The sequence below is a fragment of the Engystomops pustulosus genome, chromosome 10, assembly GCF_040894005.1.
Source record: "Engystomops pustulosus chromosome 10, aEngPut4.maternal, whole genome shotgun sequence".
Classification (NCBI taxonomy): domain Eukaryota; kingdom Metazoa; phylum Chordata; class Amphibia; order Anura; family Leptodactylidae; genus Engystomops; species Engystomops pustulosus.
Window position 1 is genome coordinate 19294439 of NC_092420.1, and position 20204 is coordinate 19314642.

At 41.8% G+C, this 20204-nt stretch overlaps 1 protein-coding gene across 3 annotated transcripts in view; it reads right to left on the minus strand.

Moving 5' to 3' along the window:
* Positions 1–19607, minus strand: part of PTPRG (protein tyrosine phosphatase receptor type G) — a 360490-nt gene extending 340883 nt beyond the window's left edge. For all 3 annotated transcript variants that reach the window (XR_011850197.1, XM_072127175.1, XM_072127176.1), the window contains exon 1: positions 19188–19607. Coding sequence is in view for 2 of the 3 variants with exons in the window: in XM_072127175.1 (XP_071983276.1) it covers positions 19188–19272 (85 nt within the window). In the remaining variant the exon portion in view is untranslated. The remainder of the gene's footprint in view (positions 1–19187) is intronic.
* Positions 19608–20204: the final 597 nt, after the last annotated feature.

Sequence of the window (20204 nt, forward strand, 5' to 3'; positions counted from 1 at the left end):
ACCCAAAGCATAGCGGCCACAGGAGTGGACCCAGGAGTGGCAAGTACTTGTCAGCTGTATTATACTGCTCCCTGGTCCTCTTCTGCTTCTGGAACAGTTCTGCTCTCAGTAGCAATGCTGCAGCATACAACCAGCAGGAAGCACAGAGAATAATCGGCACATGGAGGAGAGAAGATGGTGCAGGGATAAGACGAGCCAGGAAAGGAGAGGATTTATTTCTGCTCGGATGTCTCCAGTAGTATTAGTTTTATGTTCTAGGAGTTTCCAGTATCATCTACACTGGGGGTCTCCAGTATTATGGTTTTCTCTCGGGGTCCCCAGTATTTTAAGCCTGCTATGTGGTCTCCAGTACTAGTATTGTCTCCTCTGAATGCAGTATATGACTGCTGGGGTTGTATTTATTGCTGTACTGTGGTATTTATCATTTCTTGGGTGGCATTTTGTGCTGTACTGTGGTTGTTGGTGCATCTAGGGTGTTGGTTACTGATGTGGCCCCTTAAAATTGAAAAGTGTGACAGTTTGGCCCTTGGACCAATAAATGTTGCTCACTAGTATGGTCCTGGTATGGATATACCATGCTGTGCACCTGTGTGACATCACATGACCAGGGAAATAACGAGCCTTGCACCTGTATGACATCACATGACCAGGGAATGGTTTATATCCATTGGAAGTAAACAATGAAGATTCCTTTAGAAAGACAACAAGCAGAGATCTAGAAAACGGTGAGGAAACCGTAAAAAAAAAAAAAAAATTGTACAACTTCATTATACAAACAATATTAATAACTATCAATATACTATCATTCACTATTCTTGTAGTAAATGAGAATCTCAACAGCTGGACCCCCATCTTTTTTGGGGGAAAAAAAAAAAAAAAACACAACACACACACTACACAAACACAACAACAGTACACTTAAAATAGGTCCAAACACACACAGTAGAAAATCCTATTGCTCCCTCAGTATTCCTGAATTACTTACCAGGACACAAAAGAACAATCACAGGGCTTCGGCTTTTCCACCAAGGTAGCGTAATGTTTCCAAATGGGACATTAGTCTCACAATTGTTGACCATTTTGCTGATTTTTTTTCTTCTGACAGTTGGACCTAAAAAGACCCGGGGGGGTACGTGGACTGATTCATCATATGTCCTGTCTGGAAAGTGAGCTGGTTAATGGCTATTGATTTTCTGCTAGCTCTTCAGTGCTGTGCACACATCAGGTGCTTACAGTGAAATGACAGGACAAAAATATATATGAGCAAGATCTGAAAACTTGAAAGGAATATAAAAGAATATTTTTTTCTACATGTTTCTACCTGGAGAGCCGGGCAATTAATGGAGCCTTTTAGTAGTGAAGAAGGTGCATTATGGAAAAATAAATAAAAAAGGAGTTCAACCTTGGTGGTCATATGCAATAATGAAGAATGGATCATGACTTCTGGATCTCCATTCAGGTCCCAAGACTAAGGGACACATCCCCGGGATACTTGAACATTGGTACAAAATACCAAGATGACCACCATCCAAAAAAGTTGACCTGTGAAGATCAGAACTAGACTAGACTATAGAGCAATGGAAGGCTATGGCTCTTTTCTAAAAGTTTACCTTTAGAAGAGGTTTTTATTTAGATTCACAAGTGCCACAGGGCAAAGAAATGGCACCAAGATGCACTATAAGAAGAAGAGAAGCCGATAGAGGAGTAATTGTTTGGCCCAGGTCCTACAAGGAAATCTTGGAGAGGGTTTTATATGTACAATTTTTTAGAAGGTGATACGTATCATAGTATCCCTTCCGTTATGATAGTTTCCCATGGTATGGGTGGTAGGTTGTTGGGAGTGTGGTAGAAACCCAGAGTATCTGGATAAATTCAACACAAACAACAGAATATACAAGCTACATGCCCCTGGTCAGATTGGAACCTTGCAAGATAATAGTGCCAATCACCAAGCCATAGTTCCAAAATCTCAATTTCATCCAACATCTGTAGGAGGTGGTTGAAGAACCAACCCCGAATCCTTTAGTTCCTAACGGACAGGAATTAAAAGGAATCATCTGAAGATTGAAAAACATGGCCAATTTCTAAAGATTGTACAACCGAGCTACAATATCTGCACAAAACAGAGTTGAATGGAGCCTAGTTAGCAATCTGTGAACTATCCATGGTCAAGTGTGGTATGGTTTTTGGCAACAAGCAGCCATGTTTTTCAACCTCCAGACAAAAAGATCTGATAGTAATATCTTGGTTCTAGGTACCATGGGACACCATTAAAAGCCTCAAATCTCAATGCAAAGCCATTTTATTACCAACACTTGGTATATACATCTATGGTCCACAACAGGGAGTATGCCTATTGCGAAATCCAAAAGGGAAGGGATATAAAAAAAAAAAAAAAAAAAAAAGGAGGAAGGTCCTCATTTACAATGGTTTCTAACAATTCACCAGGGGCTAGGATTTTGCTAACAAGGTATTTCCATCTTCCTCAGTACAAGGTATGTTCTTTATTAAAAATATAAAAGATTTTTTTTTTAATTAACCCAATTGATAATTAACACTGATACAGTGCAAGTTTTCCCCCCTCCTCTTGATGGGCTGTTATCGAATTTGTATGCAGCCGGTGTAGAACGATTGCCTTAACTTAATTTACTCGTAAAGATAACAATGAATTAATTCACAGTAAACACAAGGCAGAATGCATAAACAATACACTTCGGGACAATTAAAAATAAAGTCACAGTTTTTGAATCTGTCGAGTCTGAACCCATACGTTTAACACGTACCTAAACAGCTAAAATCCTCATCTAGGTGTTCATTCGGAATGCAAACAGTTTGCAGAGAAACCATAAAATGATGCAAAACCCTGGGGCTTAGATGAGAGGCAAAATAAACAACTATATTTAGCTCTAGCGTACTCCATTAGTGCATCTCGCCAATTAGGATATGATGCAACTGCTGTCAACAAGATGAAAATTTCACTCATATTTAATCTCAAACAAAAGGAAGTCTATAGTCTTGGAGAAGAAAGAAACTGCAGCCCAAGGAAACTGTTGCATAAAACCGGTAAACTGCGGAGAACGTATGGGATCCCAAGGTGTAATTAGAGGGTAGAATACAGACACTGAAAATGGAGATTGTGTTTGTAGCAAATCACATCCAAAGCAGAGGAGGTAGAGGAGAGAACTGCTTATAGATAGAAGATGTCGAGCGTGCACACTAGTGAACAATGGATTTGGGTTGCTCTCGAGTAAGAGTGACAAAAACTTGGATTGTTAATGGATTCCGATCAATTAAAATCTAAAACTGGCCTTTTGTAAGACAGTTGTGTGCCCACAGCCATCTTTGTCAATTCCTTCATACCCATGCACGCTCAGCTCTACTCCTATCCTGGTGGCTTCACTCCCAAGAAAAAACAAATAACAAAAAGGAAACACAACATGCCTTTTCCACCTCAACTTATGTCATCAACAAGAAACCTTGGAGAACCACATATAGATTAGATGATTGGCTGGCCCCGCCGAGGCTGAAAGACATGCATGTAAGGTGTGTGGCCAGTTTTATAAGGGGTTTACCCATGAAATAAATGTTCGCAAATTTTAATCCCCTTGTGTTGCTTACATTTTTTAACCCCCTTTTAGCAAGTTTTATTGCGGTTTTTGATCACATCACAACCTAGGCTGGTCAATGTAAAATTCCAGAGTGTGGGTGGGGACTCTAAGTAGACACTTCATGATCCCTCTGTGCTAGGAGATGATGTGTGCTTAGATTATCGGAATACAGGGTTTATCTACACTTTCATTAGACTTCTGAAGATTCTACGAATAGAAAAAGGAGAGAGATGACAGATCAGAATCATGAGATGGATAGAAGACAAAAATTAGCATTGCTGCCTTATCCAATTAAAAACTCAGCACAGCTCCCCCCTCTCTTTGGATCTAGGGCTTATCTGGTTTGTAGTGCTGCTGCCGCCGTCTCCTCTACACACTGCTGTTGGAACAGGAAATGTTGCCGTCTATAGTGCTCTGTCTCCTACCCCCAACTCTGCTCCGGCAATACAAGAGGAGCTAAAGGAATCTGCCGATCATTTTGTTATACTGGGTATATTTAACAATCTTTTCTTTGTGGAAATACCCCTTTAAAAGGTTGGATATACACCTGGTGAGTGAACACTTTCAGAATCAAAATTAGACTCCAAGACGCTCTTCAAAATCCTTCTGTATGAAAATATTTGGCAAACCTACACTTTATGTTTACAGCCAGATAAAGGTCCATGGGTAAACTCAAAATATCCACAAAGTTATCTATGAAAGATTTTGATCAACATCAAAAGGCTACTATGAAACCTCTTAGCGACATTTTTTTTCCCCTAGAATAGTTGCCTTCTAGAGTGGTGGTCTTCTTGAAGAAAGTGGCCCATATGCACAATATAAATACACATGCACAAAAATTAACCTTCCCTCATCTAAATCTGGCTTGGATGAGGGAAGGTTCTCCTGGAGTGGTTTTGTATATGTCCATGTTATGAGAAGAGTATAGAGAATGGGGCAACTCCTGTGTTGAAATATTTGGGTTTTGTTTTAGGCCTCTGACCATCAACAACTCATGTATATAACATGGATGATCGAGAATATACCAATGTAGCCACTAAAAGAGCAGATATACTAAGAAGCAATTACAGTGAAGCATTGCTAACCGAGGCATAGAAGGTTGACCCTCAAGAGTGCGCAAAGGGGATTTCCATCACAATGCACATTACAGTCCAAAGTCCCATGTTAAACGTTCTGCTGACATGTGTTCGCGGTGACCTTTGTGACACACAAAGTAGTTTTCTGAATGCAAGTCATGAGGTTTATGCAGACAAACATTCTTTCAAGTGTTCTTGTCCATTACCGTGTGTACAGGACTCCGGTGAGAGGTATCTTTTGCAAATGACTTTCTATTGATTGAAGAACAGAGGAACACAATGCCAAAGATCTATCAGGCTTTTAGCTATGGTACTGTACACTTACCCAACTCATCCACATTCCACATCCCTTTTAGTAACAATGATTCGCATAAGTGCATGATAAGGCTAAGAATATATTTATGGATAGGCTACTCAACAACCATATCAGATGAGGAGGTCAATATTATATAGACACAAGGTCGACATCACCCTCATCACATACCTAGTGCGGAATATTGCAAAAAAAGAACATAATCCAACAAAGAAATTTACTATAAAAACACCAAGGATTTTTTTGAGATTACCACTTCAACAAATCCACAGAGAGCACTTCGATTAGAGTAGGGTTTTGGATGAGAATTTCTAAATGAAACTGTAAAGATCCTCCCACACCAAAGACTTGTTGAGATTTACCCAAATTTTTAAAATCCAAATTACCTAATGAGAGGTCCTGCAACAAAAATTCCTGAAAGCAAAAGCAAAAAGGGGCTTCAATTCTAAACCCCTGGGGAGGTCAACCACAGCTCCAAATCTATCCATGTACGACATGGTCAAATCATCGATTTATTTGAATAGATACTATCTAGCTGGAGGACTGTAGAACCCAGACTTGTAGTTTTAACAAAGGTGTAGTCTTGAAATTCTTAAAATTAGTTGGGTTTCTTTAGTTTCTTAAGTTGGTCCCCCTCCTTGACTAAAATAAATATGGAGATGCTTGGACTTACCACCAGACAGAAAATGTTGAGTTTCAGGTCAACCTTTGTTTAAGAGAGCCAATTTACCAGGGTTCAGAATGACTTAAAGAAGAGAAGTAAAACTGCAGCTTACATTATGGTCAGATTAAATGGTCAGAAACTCCCTGGGCAGCTAGAGTGAGAAGTACTTGCCTTTCTCCGACACCTGCCCTGTGGCCCATTGTTAGAGTTTTGGCTAGACTTACTTATAGATACAGGCACCAAGTCTGTGGTTATCTTATATTTTTTATCCACAGCCTCCTTCCTTCTAAAATCAACGGTTTAAATTATGCTAATAAACAAGAAGGGCATTTCCAGAGCCCCTCTGTGCTGTAGCTTCACAGGCTGTTAGACAGTACAGCAGCACTTCCCTCTCTCACTGTGTGATATTACAACAGATATAAGGAGCTGGAAGTGCATTATATGACAGGACAGGAGACAAAGTAACATCCTGTGAAGCTGATGGACCCCTTCAGGGCCCTTCTGGCTCATTAGCATAATTGTAAACATTTTAGAAGAAAGGTCGCAATGTAGAACAAATATAAGACAATTACCGTGCCTGGATCTATGACTAAGTGTCCCTGGTTTATCATGATGGATTTTAAATGGTAGATTTTCATTTGCCATTGGTCTTAAAAGGAAAAGTAAGTTTCCCTCAACTTCTAATCACCATAGAACTTCTATATGATGTCCTCTAGAACCGGACAAGTGACTAGTTTTAATTACAGCAGTAAAAACCCTTGACCCCGTCCAACTCAGAACTGAGCCAACTTCTATCTTGTATTTACACCCTTGTTAAAATACTAAAAAGATTAACCAGTCATACAATGAGCGAATTCTCCAGCTATCTCCACCCACTATTTGTAACTCAATACATCTGGACCTTTTCCACCCACGACAGCTACATAATAACATTTTGCAAGTCAAGCAGATTACCCCCACAGCTGAATTAGCCATTTGGCCGATACCTGCCTCGCTAACAAGTCTCCGATCTAATAGCGGAGTCTAATTAGACATGTGTCAACAGAGAAACATCCAGATGCAATGAGATTGAGGCAAATTAAAGTGTAAAAAAAAAAAAAAAATTAAAGGATTTAGCTCCACTGTTAAAGCTTTAATTCTTTCGGCAACGTAAAATTCTTTTCAGTGGCCGACTGTCCATCTCACGGCCGATTGATCCTTCTCCACGGCATCCTTCAGATGTGGTAATACATGGACACAGATCTCCCCACAGCACTATCCTTTCATATGGAAAAAATAAAATGTTGATTCTGTAAGAACGGCTTATGAAAAAGTAAGGGGGGGGGGGGGGGGGATAAAAAAAAAACCTCCGACCTTGAGCAAATCAGAAGAAATAACTTGTTTTTATTAGCGAAGAGGAGAATCAATTGTTTGTCAGACAAGCAGCGAGACACCTAATTGCTTTATAATAAAGAACAGATTTCTTGATGTATTCTGCATTCTAGCATCTTCTGTGAGTCTTCTCTGATCAAATCTTACTAGGCGTCTATAATCGAGGATTTAAAAAGAACCAAAACTGTGCAGTGGTGCAACAACGTCTCACAGGAGGACATTTTCTTGGGGCAAGGCATTGACTGTTGACATCCGCTTGACCAAAATCCTTTCCGTCGTCACCCTTTTCCTCCTTCATGGTTTGACTGATGTTCCAATGCAAATTTTGACTTGATCTAGTTGTTAAAGGGGTCTTCTGGGATTTATTAACTAAATGATCAATCCTTGGAATAGGTAATCAATAACAGATTGGTGGGGGGGTCTGACACCTGGCAGGGTCAAATTGTAAATAAAAACATGGACGTGTGTCAAGACATAGTGCTACCAGTCTATGGGTTGCATCCAATATCATATCTCCAGTAGTAACAAATTCCCAGCTGCAGACATTGCCGTTTCCACATGGTTGCAACTCTTCAGTACAGTGTAGGTAACAGGTTTAGCCGAATTAGATGCTTTTGACTAGGTTAAGGGAGCAACAGCTCTCCTTGCACAGACTTTGCCAATTAGGTCACCTTGCAGATGTGTGAAGACTTCTATTCATTGAAGCTTCAATAGGGAATTTCTTGTTCCATCCTGGCAAACATCTTTGCATTTTAGCCAGAATCCCCTAGTGGAGCATCAATGGCTAGAAGTCACCACACACCTGCAAGGCGATCTACCTGGCAAAGTCTCTATAAGGAAATCTCTTACTCCCTGATTCTAATCAAAAGCATCCAACTCAGCTAAACCGGTTTCCTACACTGTGCTGAAGAGACGCAAACACATTGAAACAGCACTGTCTACAGCTGCAAATCTGTGCCTTCTGGAATATAAATATACTGGTTTGTCCTTAATCCCACATCATGTGATTAGGCTTCCTGAGGGTCATGCTTGATGGTAAGGGGGCTGCCTTACAGGGAAGCAAAAGTGGGTGCTTTTCCTAGTCCCATCCTGAAAAACGTATTTCATATTTTCCAATATTATATCTCAGGTTTTAATCAAGTGAAGATATTCACACATCCATACTCCAGCTATAGAGTCTCCCGCACCAGCTTTTGTGGCTTACCCTTTGGTTTGAAATATGGATCAATTTCACTCTTGACATTTTTAACGGATTCGGTCTCAAATTCTGTCTAACAGTCAAATAAGATTTTCCATTTCTCTACAGGGACCGCATTAATACATGTCATTAGAGGAGGAGGGGAATAAATAAAAATTTTACTCTTATTTTGTGGTATGAAATATTAGTGCGAGACGCGGCCAAGGCTACAAATCTAATGGAATTTACCTAAAGGGAAAAAAAGGGCCAAAAATGGTCAATATGTGCTTCAAGTCTACATCGGGAACGTCAAGCCCCGTGCCTGGATCAATCATCTCTCCCCGGAGTGCTCTAAACAAACAAATCTTTATCAGTAATACAAACACCAAGAAACCCATTATAATAAAAGCCCGGTTCTCCAATTATCGAGCTCATGTCACTTAGTCTTCTGGAGGAAGGACACGCTGCTTTTAGATCAAGTGGTCTTCGGGTATCAAGGGAAGGGGCTGCTTTTTGCATCCTATTAGGTTTCCACCTGCGTAGAACGGTCAGGGCCAAGAGGACATCCTAAAGGAAAGAGGTTAAAGTGGCCGGCAAAGAAAATAGAATTTCCTGCTATTACCTTACTAATGGCATGGGGTGCTCCGCATCAGTGACTGCAAGGAGGACAGAAGTCATGTGTGCATTAGAGAATTACTGGGTATTAGTCATTTCTGCCTCGATTTATACCATTAGACACAAAAACAGGGGGAAAAAAAAAAAAAAAAAAAGAAGGGAAAAATTTAAAACCACAGAAGAAAATGTAAAATTGTGCAACCAAGAACATCTAATAATAACTATATACAAAGAAAAATTAATTATAAAACCTTTCAACGCCTACTCCAACACCTTGCACCCTTTAATTACGCATCACCGATTCCGGCACAGTTGGAATTTTCTCTGTAGCCCCCCCACCGCTCCCGAGCTTGTTAACATTGTCGCTCTACTCTCAGGTTGGAGGTCCTGGGCTGGAGAACAACCTGGCACCACCTACCTGACAGTGAAAAACCGTATAATTATACTGGGTGTAGGAATGAGCAGCATTGATAGCTTGGGAATTGGGGGGGGGGGGGGGGGTGGGGGGTCAGGGAACAAAATCCAACTCTACATGTTTCACATCACTAGTTAGTTAAATATATCTCTAAAAAGGGATAGTACCAAGTTAGTTCGTTACCCTAACTGGACTGCAGGGACCTCCACTACTAATGAGAACAAACCCCCACCAATCCCATTCTCACTAACTTATGTGTCCATTAAGGGTGCATTCACACATACAGTTTTTCAGATGCAGTTTTTGATATCCAGACCAGGAAATGTAGTGAGATAGCAAGGAGTATTAGTAGCTCTCAATGATACGTTCTCATCCATTATAATCCACAACGGCTTATGCTCTAAAAACTGCATCTGAAAACTAACATGTGAACGCACCACAATGCTACGGTAGGATCAGATAATTCAGAGAACATTGCTCAGGTGTCTCCAGCCAGTCTTATCAAATTAGATACTCGAGCGCCGTGCTCAGCAATTTCCAACAGTATTAAATTGAGTGGCAGGATCCATGCTCGATCTGCGGCTCCATAAAATTAGTGAGAAGAGGATCATGGGGGTTGTATGCCTGCTCATCAGATGATGATCACAGGATTGTGAGGGTAACAAAGATTATAACCTTTCACAACCAAAAAAAAACACCAACAACGCAAAAGGAAGAATAAACAATTTAAGGGGGGGGTCTTCAGCCAGTGGCGCATCAGATTGGTAGATGTCAGTCTTGCCCCTTCTTTTCTAATCATCTTTTAAATCTGAAATCCATGGCGAATCCAGTCTGGAATTGAACGGAGGATTCAGTTTAAATAAAAGCTCTATGGAGAGGGGAGGGGGGAGTGTGAGTTACAGCAGCTAGGTCTCCACCCATCAACTTAGAGAGGTCTGCAAAATCACAGCAGTGATGAGAGCTGCTAGAAAGTGAAGACTACCAGGCACAGAATGACCCGGAGCCGGGTTACTCCTCTGTTTACACACACTAGGTAGCGTAAGGGGGAGGCGGGAGGGTTTTAGAAGGTATAAAATTAGATATTTACGTTGATAGTGATGGTCGTTACAGAACAAGAGCTCAAAAACAAAAAACACACCAAGTATTCCTGGCTTCCGAAACTTTCCAAAACAGCTGTCTGAATAACTCAAGATGAAGCCTCTCGGCTCACAGCAAGGCGCACGGTCCAGAGCCAATGACAATCTTAAGGTTCTTACTGCCCAAAGACTTAAAGACGCACTAAAGCTGAAAGATCGTATAGTGACGGCTTACCCAGAGATTTATGGAAATGTTTATAGAGGATATTGCTAGTAGAGATAAGCGAGATAAAGCAGCGATAATGGAGGCAGATAGAACTCGGGATCCTGACAGTAATACCTCTGAAGGGCATTGCACAGCCCGGCTGATAACAGCGAACAATAGATTCCCTTTCATAACAGATAGATAAAGCAGATCTCGGGATTTACGGCCCTCAAGTGATATAGGTTACATTTCAGTTTTTAACAATCTTAACAGATTTGGTTAAGTCACATTAGATGTCCCTTACATTGTCAGATTACAAGAATAAAGAAAAGAGCCAAGAATCAATTGCATCTAAAAGACTGAAAGAACCCAAAATTAATTTTGAAATTAATTTTACAGCTCCATTTTTCCTCATAGAATAGAGCAAAGTTGTCTCTGCTTGCCGTCACCACTAGAGGGAGCCAACCGCGAACACATTAATCTTGATACTAGAACAATGCATCAGGCTCCCTCTAGTGGTAGCTGTAAACATCTAAAACCTTATTGATTTTATCTTATACGATATATAGCTTTATAGGATTTTGAACTGAAATATAAATTCAGACAGGACTACTCAGAAAGCGATGGTACACATAGATGTCGCCAGAGCAGAGAGCGTGGGCCGGGTGTGTGGTCGCCAGAGCAGAGAGCGTGGGCCGGGTGTGTGGTCGCCAGAGCAGAGAGCGGGGGCCGGGTGTGTGGTCGCCAGAGCAGAGAGCGGGGGCCGGGTGTGTGGTCGCCAGAGCAGAGAGCGGGGGCCGGGTGTGGGGTCGCCAGAGCAGAGAGCGGGGGCCGGGTGTCACCACAGTGGTGAGCGGGGTCGGGGTGTGTTCACGGGGTGTGGTTGTCAGGTCACTTCTAAGAGTCGTGCTGGGATTTTCACCCCTTTTACTCAGAAAAGGATCTCCAAAGCAAATTTCTCTATGGCCGTTCTCGTACAGTCACTTGTACTGAACCAGTTCCAATGCCTTTCACCAATGATTCATATACAGGAAGCGGTCAGATATTTCTCGCAGCTGCGAACCCGACACAACGCACATGGACCCTGAATACTAGAGTGAATGATTCATATGTGAATAGATTGGAAAAATGTGCCAATAATAGTCATGGGAGAAAGGAGATCCACCAAGGCCATCAATCCCTTTAGTGAGAGCAGATGCGGGGCTTTATTGTTCCCAGTTATCAGCCATTTTATGGATTCTTATAGATTCGCACAAAGTCACAGAACCTCAGCCCCCGCGGTCACCACATTTAGATACACGAGTGATACGGACGGCTCGTCCTAGATCTTTTATAAAAGTTTCTATTCTAAGTTTACCGCCTCTTTAAATAGTCCGGGGCAAAGTTACACGTCCCCCATTCATCTTCTACTTGTCGACAGGTTTTTGAAGCAGACGCTGGACATTTCACATAGTTTTGAAAAGCCGCTAATCCAACTTTACAAAGACGTTGTGCTCCACAGGGAACAAGCAGTAAGTGATTGCAATGTGAGCGGGGTCCAAGAAGTGCAGAATAGTTCCGTAATCTCCTATTTGGCCACTAATAGATGTAGCAGAGCGGACGTTGCCATTAAAGGCGAAAGCACAGATAACACTTCATGACATCACAGTGGACTGCACCAAATCACAACCTCTGCTACATTTAGTTTAAACTTTCCACTAAAGCTTATTGACCAACGATCCCATTCATAGTCAATGGTCCTAAAGATAGAGAGTAGCACTTGGCTATATAGAGCTTAGGCTCGGTGCTTCTACTCTCCATTTATTTGGGGTATAATCCATAGGGATACATCACACGGGACTGTGCTACATGAAGAAGTAGTCATGGTCTTAAAGTCCCAAAACATAGTAGATGAAAGTCGAGCATATTCACTGTTTTTGGTTTGTATGGCCAAGCATCTAATAAGTATATGGCCTCCCGACTCTCCTCCAGTGGCAGATAGCGAGAAGCACAAGAACTGGGAGAGTTGGATCAGGCACCCGAATCTCTTTTGTTCTTTGGAGACCAGACTGTTCTGGCGTTGGCTTAAAGGGTTGTACCAACTGCATTTTGGCACTCCCACCATTGTGCTTGGCAGAATCCATCTCCTAGGGGCAGATTTATCGCAGTCTGATGCGGTTGCAATTAAGTGACTTTTTGGGTGCATTGGGTTATTCGCGCAATTTTTTTGCCCCCTTTTCCAGCAGTGCACTGAGGTTGCCGAGTAGCAGTTCCCTGGTTTGCACCTAATTTGTCTTTGTATTTCTTCTGCTTCCAGATGACAGTGTCCGATTTAACAAGGATTTGCACCTAAAAGGGCACAAATTATTGTGCAAAAAAACACACCCTGACCATGCGTAGGAAAGAATGGTACGAGTTTTGCAAAAATTTGCGCCTAAAAAGGGTCTTTAAAAAGAATAGACAAATAAGCTGTGAAAATAAAGACTCACTAGAGGCGCAAAAAGAGCTCGGGGAAGGAGAAAAATAGATAAGTGACCCCCCCCCCCCCCCCCAAGTATTAAACAGATCTTTCAATAAGCAAATCGGGATAAGACACCATCATATCCTTTGGATAGAGTATTACAAATCACACTTGGTATAACCCCTTTAAGTACGCACGTACATTAGCTGAACATACTTTCGCTAGACAGGCATCTCATGTGCACAGGAGGCTTTGTAAACACTGAGCTAAAACTTTCTGAAGCTTCATTTCAAAACAGTGCCCCTCTTGGCCACAGGCAGTGTCTGGTATTGCAGCTCATCCATTTTTCTAAGTACATTGTGCAAAATTGCAATACCAGACTCAAACTATGCACAGGAGTGGTACCGTTTCAAGAAAAAAGTACATTTGTCAGAATTGGAACCAGTCCATTTAAGCATCCGGTCACCTACCACTTCAATATACAGTAATATGGGGCAAACGCAGCGGCATACCCTCAGCCCTCAAGCTGCAGGATAAATCGGGAAAACAGAAAACCTATGATAACCTATGTTCCTGGGGACAGGCCCAGCTCTTGTTTAGCAATTTCACATAAGTAATACGTTACTTCTCTCTCCAATATACACATTATGCTAAGTGGCTGCCGAGAAGATGCCACCCACATAGCGCTCACTACACGAGAATTTTTTATTTTGTGCATAAAAATGCATTTTCCGCAGTACACAGGTAATTTTGGTGCTGTATTAAGTAGTGTTTCCACCCCTTCATATTCCCAATGAAAGTGAAATGACTTCTTTCCCTTCCCTCCCTCCCGCAGCCACTTAAGGAGCCTTTGCATTTAAATCACCCAGAAATCACATTACAGTACAGCTACAATTCCTATCAGACTCTTCACTGTGATTTATGAAGCTCAGCAATCTCCGGTGACAGGTCCTCTTCTCGACGCACTGGACTGGCTATATGTATAGGTCACAAGCCGGATAGTTATTTCCCAGATAACATGCTGTCTGCGCGCTATTATAGGGAGGTGTGCAGATTGGACATCCTGATGCTATCTCGTATCAGAGCAAGTGCTGGAAGATAGTGGACCAATCCACAAGAACCTGCAAGATTATGCAGTGCTGCTCCTGAGCCTGGAGAACTAGAGATACCAGCATTCCACACTTAAAGGGGACCCTTCACCACCTCTACATATTTCTATTTTTCAGTAGTTTCACCGATTTCCTTCAGTCTAGCCACCATCATACCCGAGCAATCAGTCCTGTTAGTTTCTGCATCCAATAACCTAATTAATTAGTCTCCGTCAAGTGGGTGGTGCTAGGTTGGCCTAATTAGCATATTCAGTGCTGAATCAAATGGGAACGGCAGTGGCAAGAGAAAAAATTCCAACAGCTTTGGAATCGGGGGAGTGCCAATTGGAGTTGGCCAGAGACGATATAAAAATTTAAGGAAGAAAAAAATTGTCACCAAAAAAAAAAAAAAAATCAATATCTATTAATTACAGAACAAAAAGGTTCTTCTAATGGAGCTAGAAAACGGATCATAATCTTAATAAGCATGAAGAATTCAAGGGACGACCAACAACGCTGGGTTTAATCGAAACTAAGAGTAGGTCAAAACCTGGTAATAGAAACCAGATGGGCAAGGTCTTCTCCACATTAACCACTCCAAACTCCAAAATGTCCATCAATATTAAGTGTAAGAGTTGTCATACACATTAAAGGAGTGTTGGGCAAATTCGACAAGGTCAGAGGAATGGTATGCCAACAAGTGGTCAGGTGACATCTTCCACCCTTCTCTACATTGAGAGCACATACATGTATGATGGTGGTGGTTGTGGACAACTGTTCCATGGTCAACACTAGACATCACTCCAACCATGTCAACACAAAACCTAAGAGGGTTTTGTGTCCAGAAAGTGAGTAGAAAGCAGTAAAATTCCAAATATATATTATTACTATGACATTTTACTTTGCGATGACCACAGCTATGTTAATAATAGACATGTAGGTGATCCCAACGCCATGAATAGACTGTGACCAAAGAGTTAATCTGACCATAGCAACGCGGTTTCCCGTGGCAAGGTCTCCAAATTTTTACATAATGAAAATATTGAAAGAAATATACATGTTCTCCTACATAAGTCTTAACTTTTTGGAACCAGTTTCAACCATGATAGATGCGACGACGACTATTCAATATACCCGAAATAAGAAACACCGGCGAATTGCACACTTAAAGGGACGGCAGCATTATAAATAAATAACGGAATAGAAACCGGAACAACAACATCTCAGTATAAAGCAATCTAGGACATAGATGGTTTCTTTGCCAGCCAAGGTCACGATTCTTACAATAGAGAAGGAGTCAAGTCAATCTCTCAGCAGACTCTACTCAAAACCTGGCAAGACTGAGGATTTAACCCATTATGCTCCTGGATATAAGCGGACCACACACAAGAGATATTGGTTTGCAAACCAGGGGTAGATCTAGCTAAATACGGCCAGATCTGCTGAGAATTGGAGATCTGTGGTGGACATAAACAAGTTTGTCTCTGATGCGAAAGGGTTCTCAATGCAAAAAAAGGGGCAATACATTTCTGAGACACCTCGGGCAGTGGCTAATCCCTCCTGAGAACAAGTCCAGACATTTTACCCCCAAGATCTATTAGTTGCAACCTGCTCATACTCTTAAAAAGGTCCACCGAAGTGGTCAGGCTGGTCAACATTCAGCTAAAGTGTGAGCATAGCTCACAAATGTAATGAAAGAGGAAGAGATATGGGAACAGGACCATTATATTGGACCTAGTGGATGTCCCAACACAAGGGACAAGTTTTAGGATGGTGAGAGGTTTGAGGTTAAAGGTTGGAAATGGACCAGGGGATTAACCAAGATAGCAATTACATCCAATTTATGAAATATATATTCTTTGTCTAAACCAGTGGCTCTCGAGAAGGGAGTTGTGGCTTTGCAACAGGTTGTAGACCATCGTCTTAGTTGATGTGGTATTAGTCTACAAGGACAGCAAAAAGGCAGAAGAACCTTAAATCACCAAAGTCAAACCATGGTTATTGTCAACTACACAGAAAAATGTTACATTTCAAAAAAGTCTTTATGTGCAGTGACATCTACCAAGATCAAGAGTCCCCCAGAGACCAAGTCATTGGACAATTTAAGATTTTCCTCCATATTTCAAACCCAAGTTAAGTACAGCAAGAATATCTGTGCAGCTCATTCAATGACTAATGTTCCCAGTCGAGATCAATAGGAATTACATTATTCACAGCTTTCCGATGATGCAGAGGATTTGGATATGGTACAAATATTTCCGGATATATTTGCACTTAAATAAATCAAGGAAGCAATACTAAACAGATTTTATGAATGAATTTCCAAAGCTGCTAATAACAAAAATATAGGTTGAGATGGACTTTTTCCTGCAACCGCTACAAGATCTGGACTCTTGAGGAGTCTCAGAGGTTTCTATCGGATTTCTAAAAAACTTCCTCCATAAAAGGAGAAAAAAAAAAAAAAAAAAAAAAAAAAAGCTAAAAATTAATAACTTTTCAGATCATCTGCAAGATTCATAATCCACTGATATCAAATAGGAACACAGGGTACTTGGTCTACAAACAAAAGCTAGAATGTAGGTCTATTCTAGAGGTTCTCTTCTCAAGCCTAGATCATTCGAACCCAATATCATCTTAAGGATTTAAGGATAGTAGGTCCAACTGGATTTCAAGCATTCTAGATAACATGGTTTCTCCTCATGACTTGGTCAACAGATGTCACCAACGCCTCTCCCAGCTTGGAAGCCTAGCTTTACAAAGACTTTGTCACACACCTGTTGTCACCTACAGTCTTTATCTCCTTTAGGCAAGACATTTTAATCTTGCTTCAGTTATTGGCTATGTATTATGACATATCTGATGGCCACAGTCCACCAACATTCTACCATCACAGCGATATGGATGAGGAGAACATCTTTTAGAAAATACAACCATCCCCGTAGTGACAAGATTACTATACGACCTTGACGTCACATCAATGGACACCTGTAAAATGTCAAGATTGTCGTATTTTATACAATCCAAAAGATGAAAACGTGGAATACATATAATTCGGCAGCAGGGGCTTTAATCAGACCTTCTCACAAGATTGTCACATTAAGCCGGCATCGCTCCTTGTTCTCCCTCAAGTACTCCCAAAGAGACCCTCCTAGATGTAATTACTGTACAATATCAGAGCCACCGAGAAGGACATCACTCAACGGGGCTGAAATGGAGAATAAATCAATAGGGAGATAAATGTTTCAGCTCAAAGAGTGGCCACCCCATTTCAATGTATATCATCTCACTCGTGAAAACACTTGGATGTCAAGGCACATTGAAGTCTTCGGATTTGACTTTGAAAGTCTTTAACGCGAGAGCCGTCCGATATCGAATCCATAGATCGGTCGGAGGGAGGTCAGGGGTAGAGCGTCTCTATCTCTCGGTTTCTCATTAGGAATATTATAGAATCATATTAAACAAGGACAATCAGTGACTCTACTCACGAACCCTTGGAATAAAGGAGGATGCTCTACACTATTGGACTTCACAAGAGCAGGGATCAATACGAGGACAACTCACACAAGCACCCAGAATACAAATCCATGAACGGGTCAGGAATTTACCATAAAACAACCTTCATCACAAATTTAGGAAGAAAGGAACGAAGACAAAAAAAAAACAAAAAAAAAAACACAATCACGGTCAATGATCAACGAGAAATTTACATCCAATTTTATAACAAACAATAAAATGTATGATTCACAAGCCTTGTATGTTACATTTCCATAATATACAGGTATATAGAGATCCATCAATATACACAGATAATAATGTTACTATATGGAACATTACAGCATAGGGGAAATATGTGTTTTAATATCTACAGCCATAAAGAATAGCTCAGCAGCGCCCCTCTGGTATCAAATAGTCATTACACACATAGGAAAAAAAGTCACTGATGCTTAAGTGACCTCCAGTTGCTAAAATATTGCATTCATGGAGCATTTAAAGGTCTGTTATAGTATGAATGGCCGTATATCTTCTCAGGTATCCCCCGTAAATATATCCGTAGTATCAGTAGCCAGAGGGATATGGGATGCAGAATACACGGATCCACAGCTGGCATCAGAATATTTGATATATTTATACTGCTCTGTCTACTGCTAGATGATGGGTCTCTGCCAAGTAGACAATGGCAGGAAGTCTACACCTTACCCAGTATGTTAAAGATGCAGACAGGGGGGCAAATACTTAAGAACATACAAGTTTTAACCATTTAGAGGCCAGTGGAATGGTAAAGTATTGAGTAGCTGCCTTTTTATATAGGAACTTTACATTGAGTGGGATCAGGCAGAAAATGTGTTAATAGGGCTGGTGGGTATCAGGAATATAAGATCTATAAGCGTTCCCTATAGAATGTGGTATATACATCCCCCAGACTGTGTGTATCCCACTCCGCACTTCTCAGGTCTTGCTTTGATTAGGAAAGCACTGCACCAAAAAGCAGCCACATAGCGGATTCCTGATTCTTCCATGTAAAGAGGGGGAGGAAGGAGAGAGGAAAAAAGAAGAGGGAGTGGGGAAGGGGGGTAGACAAAAATCCTACAAGGGATCTGTTCAGTATTTCCTGGAGCATGGCTCCTGGAAGTCACCTCTAAGGCACTTTCAGCACAAAGAGAGGGGAGATTTAGCTGCAACAAATGCACATCCCAGCCAGACAATACTGGCACTGTTGTAGGCTGCTAGTTATGGACCGGGTATTCAATGGGAACTTGTGGCTAAATGGGGAGCAATATCAATAAATCGGGGATTCAGGGATATAGGAGGACACCCCCTAAATTGTTTGGAGTGCGGCACATAGAGGGTAGGTTATTTGGGAATACAGGATGGAATGTTATGGGTTACATTGTTGTGTTTGGAATTAGAAGCGGGAAGAGATACATCTGGATACAATGTTGCAAAATAAAGAGGATTGTAATGTAAATAAGGAGGGAAGTAAGGAATCTACAGGAATGGAGGGAGATAAAAGGGGGTGATTAGAGGAGACATAATATAGTGTAGGGTGCAGCGCAATCTGGAAAATAGAATAAAAATTGGCACAGGGAAAGGGGGTAGAGGAGAAACAGTGGTCCAGGGGGAAGGGACAGGAGCACTTACCGGGGTAGCACAGGACATAGTGCAGCACAGACGTGGAGATTTTCAGGAACAAGATCCACCAGCAGGGCTGCAGTAGTCTCCGCATGACAACATGCACATTGAGGACAGAGGCAACTTGTTGACTGATTCCCCTCCAACCAAAAAAGTAGTAGTAGAGGCGAGGAGGGGGCTCTGCTGACTAGGAGGGCTCTGGGAAGTTGGAGAGCCGGGGAGAGCTCTGGATCTCATGCATGCAGCTATCTCCAAGCTGTGGGGTGGGGGGCAGGGGGGCGCCTAATATTCCAGGGTCCTGGTGGGGGTCTTTATTCCAGGGTGCTGGGCTCCTCTCCTCCAGGTCTGGCCGCTTTCCATTCTCCCATACAGGAAGTAACATGTGAGCTGCTCCAGCCCGAGACTTTAAAGCTCAGAGGGAGAGGGAGCTCGGGAGCGCGCACCGACACTGGGCGTCTAGCAGAGGCGCGCCCCCGACCTTCTTAAAGGAGCCGCGCTGCAATTTTATCCTCTGCACAGAAGAAGAAACCCTGCCATCATTCCAAAGGTTTTTTACACCATCTGTCAGCCCAGGAAGCAATGACATGCTACACATATGGTCTGGGCTGAGGATACAGGAGTTGGGATGTATGATCTATGTATATATGTGTGTGTACTGATAGATAGAAGGTAAGTGTCTCCCCAGACAGAGACTTATCTCATTCCCTCTGGATCAGAGGCTGTTACTGTCCCCTTCATCTCTTCCTACATCTCTCATCCATCTCCTCTCTGCATCTCCCTCCATCTCAGCCCTGATCCTCATGTATCAGATCCATACACATGTTGTGCTTTTACATTCGGATGTAGCAGAGCTGGATGTGTCATGTTACCCTGTATTATGATATCATCTCTGTAATATTGTGGTGGATACAAGCTCAGCTCTGCTACATCTGACAGACCCTGCTTCATGGGTTATCTACCCCTCTCCCTCTCATCCATCTCCTGTATATTCTATCATAAGCTCCTTGTTCTTTCTCATTCACATCA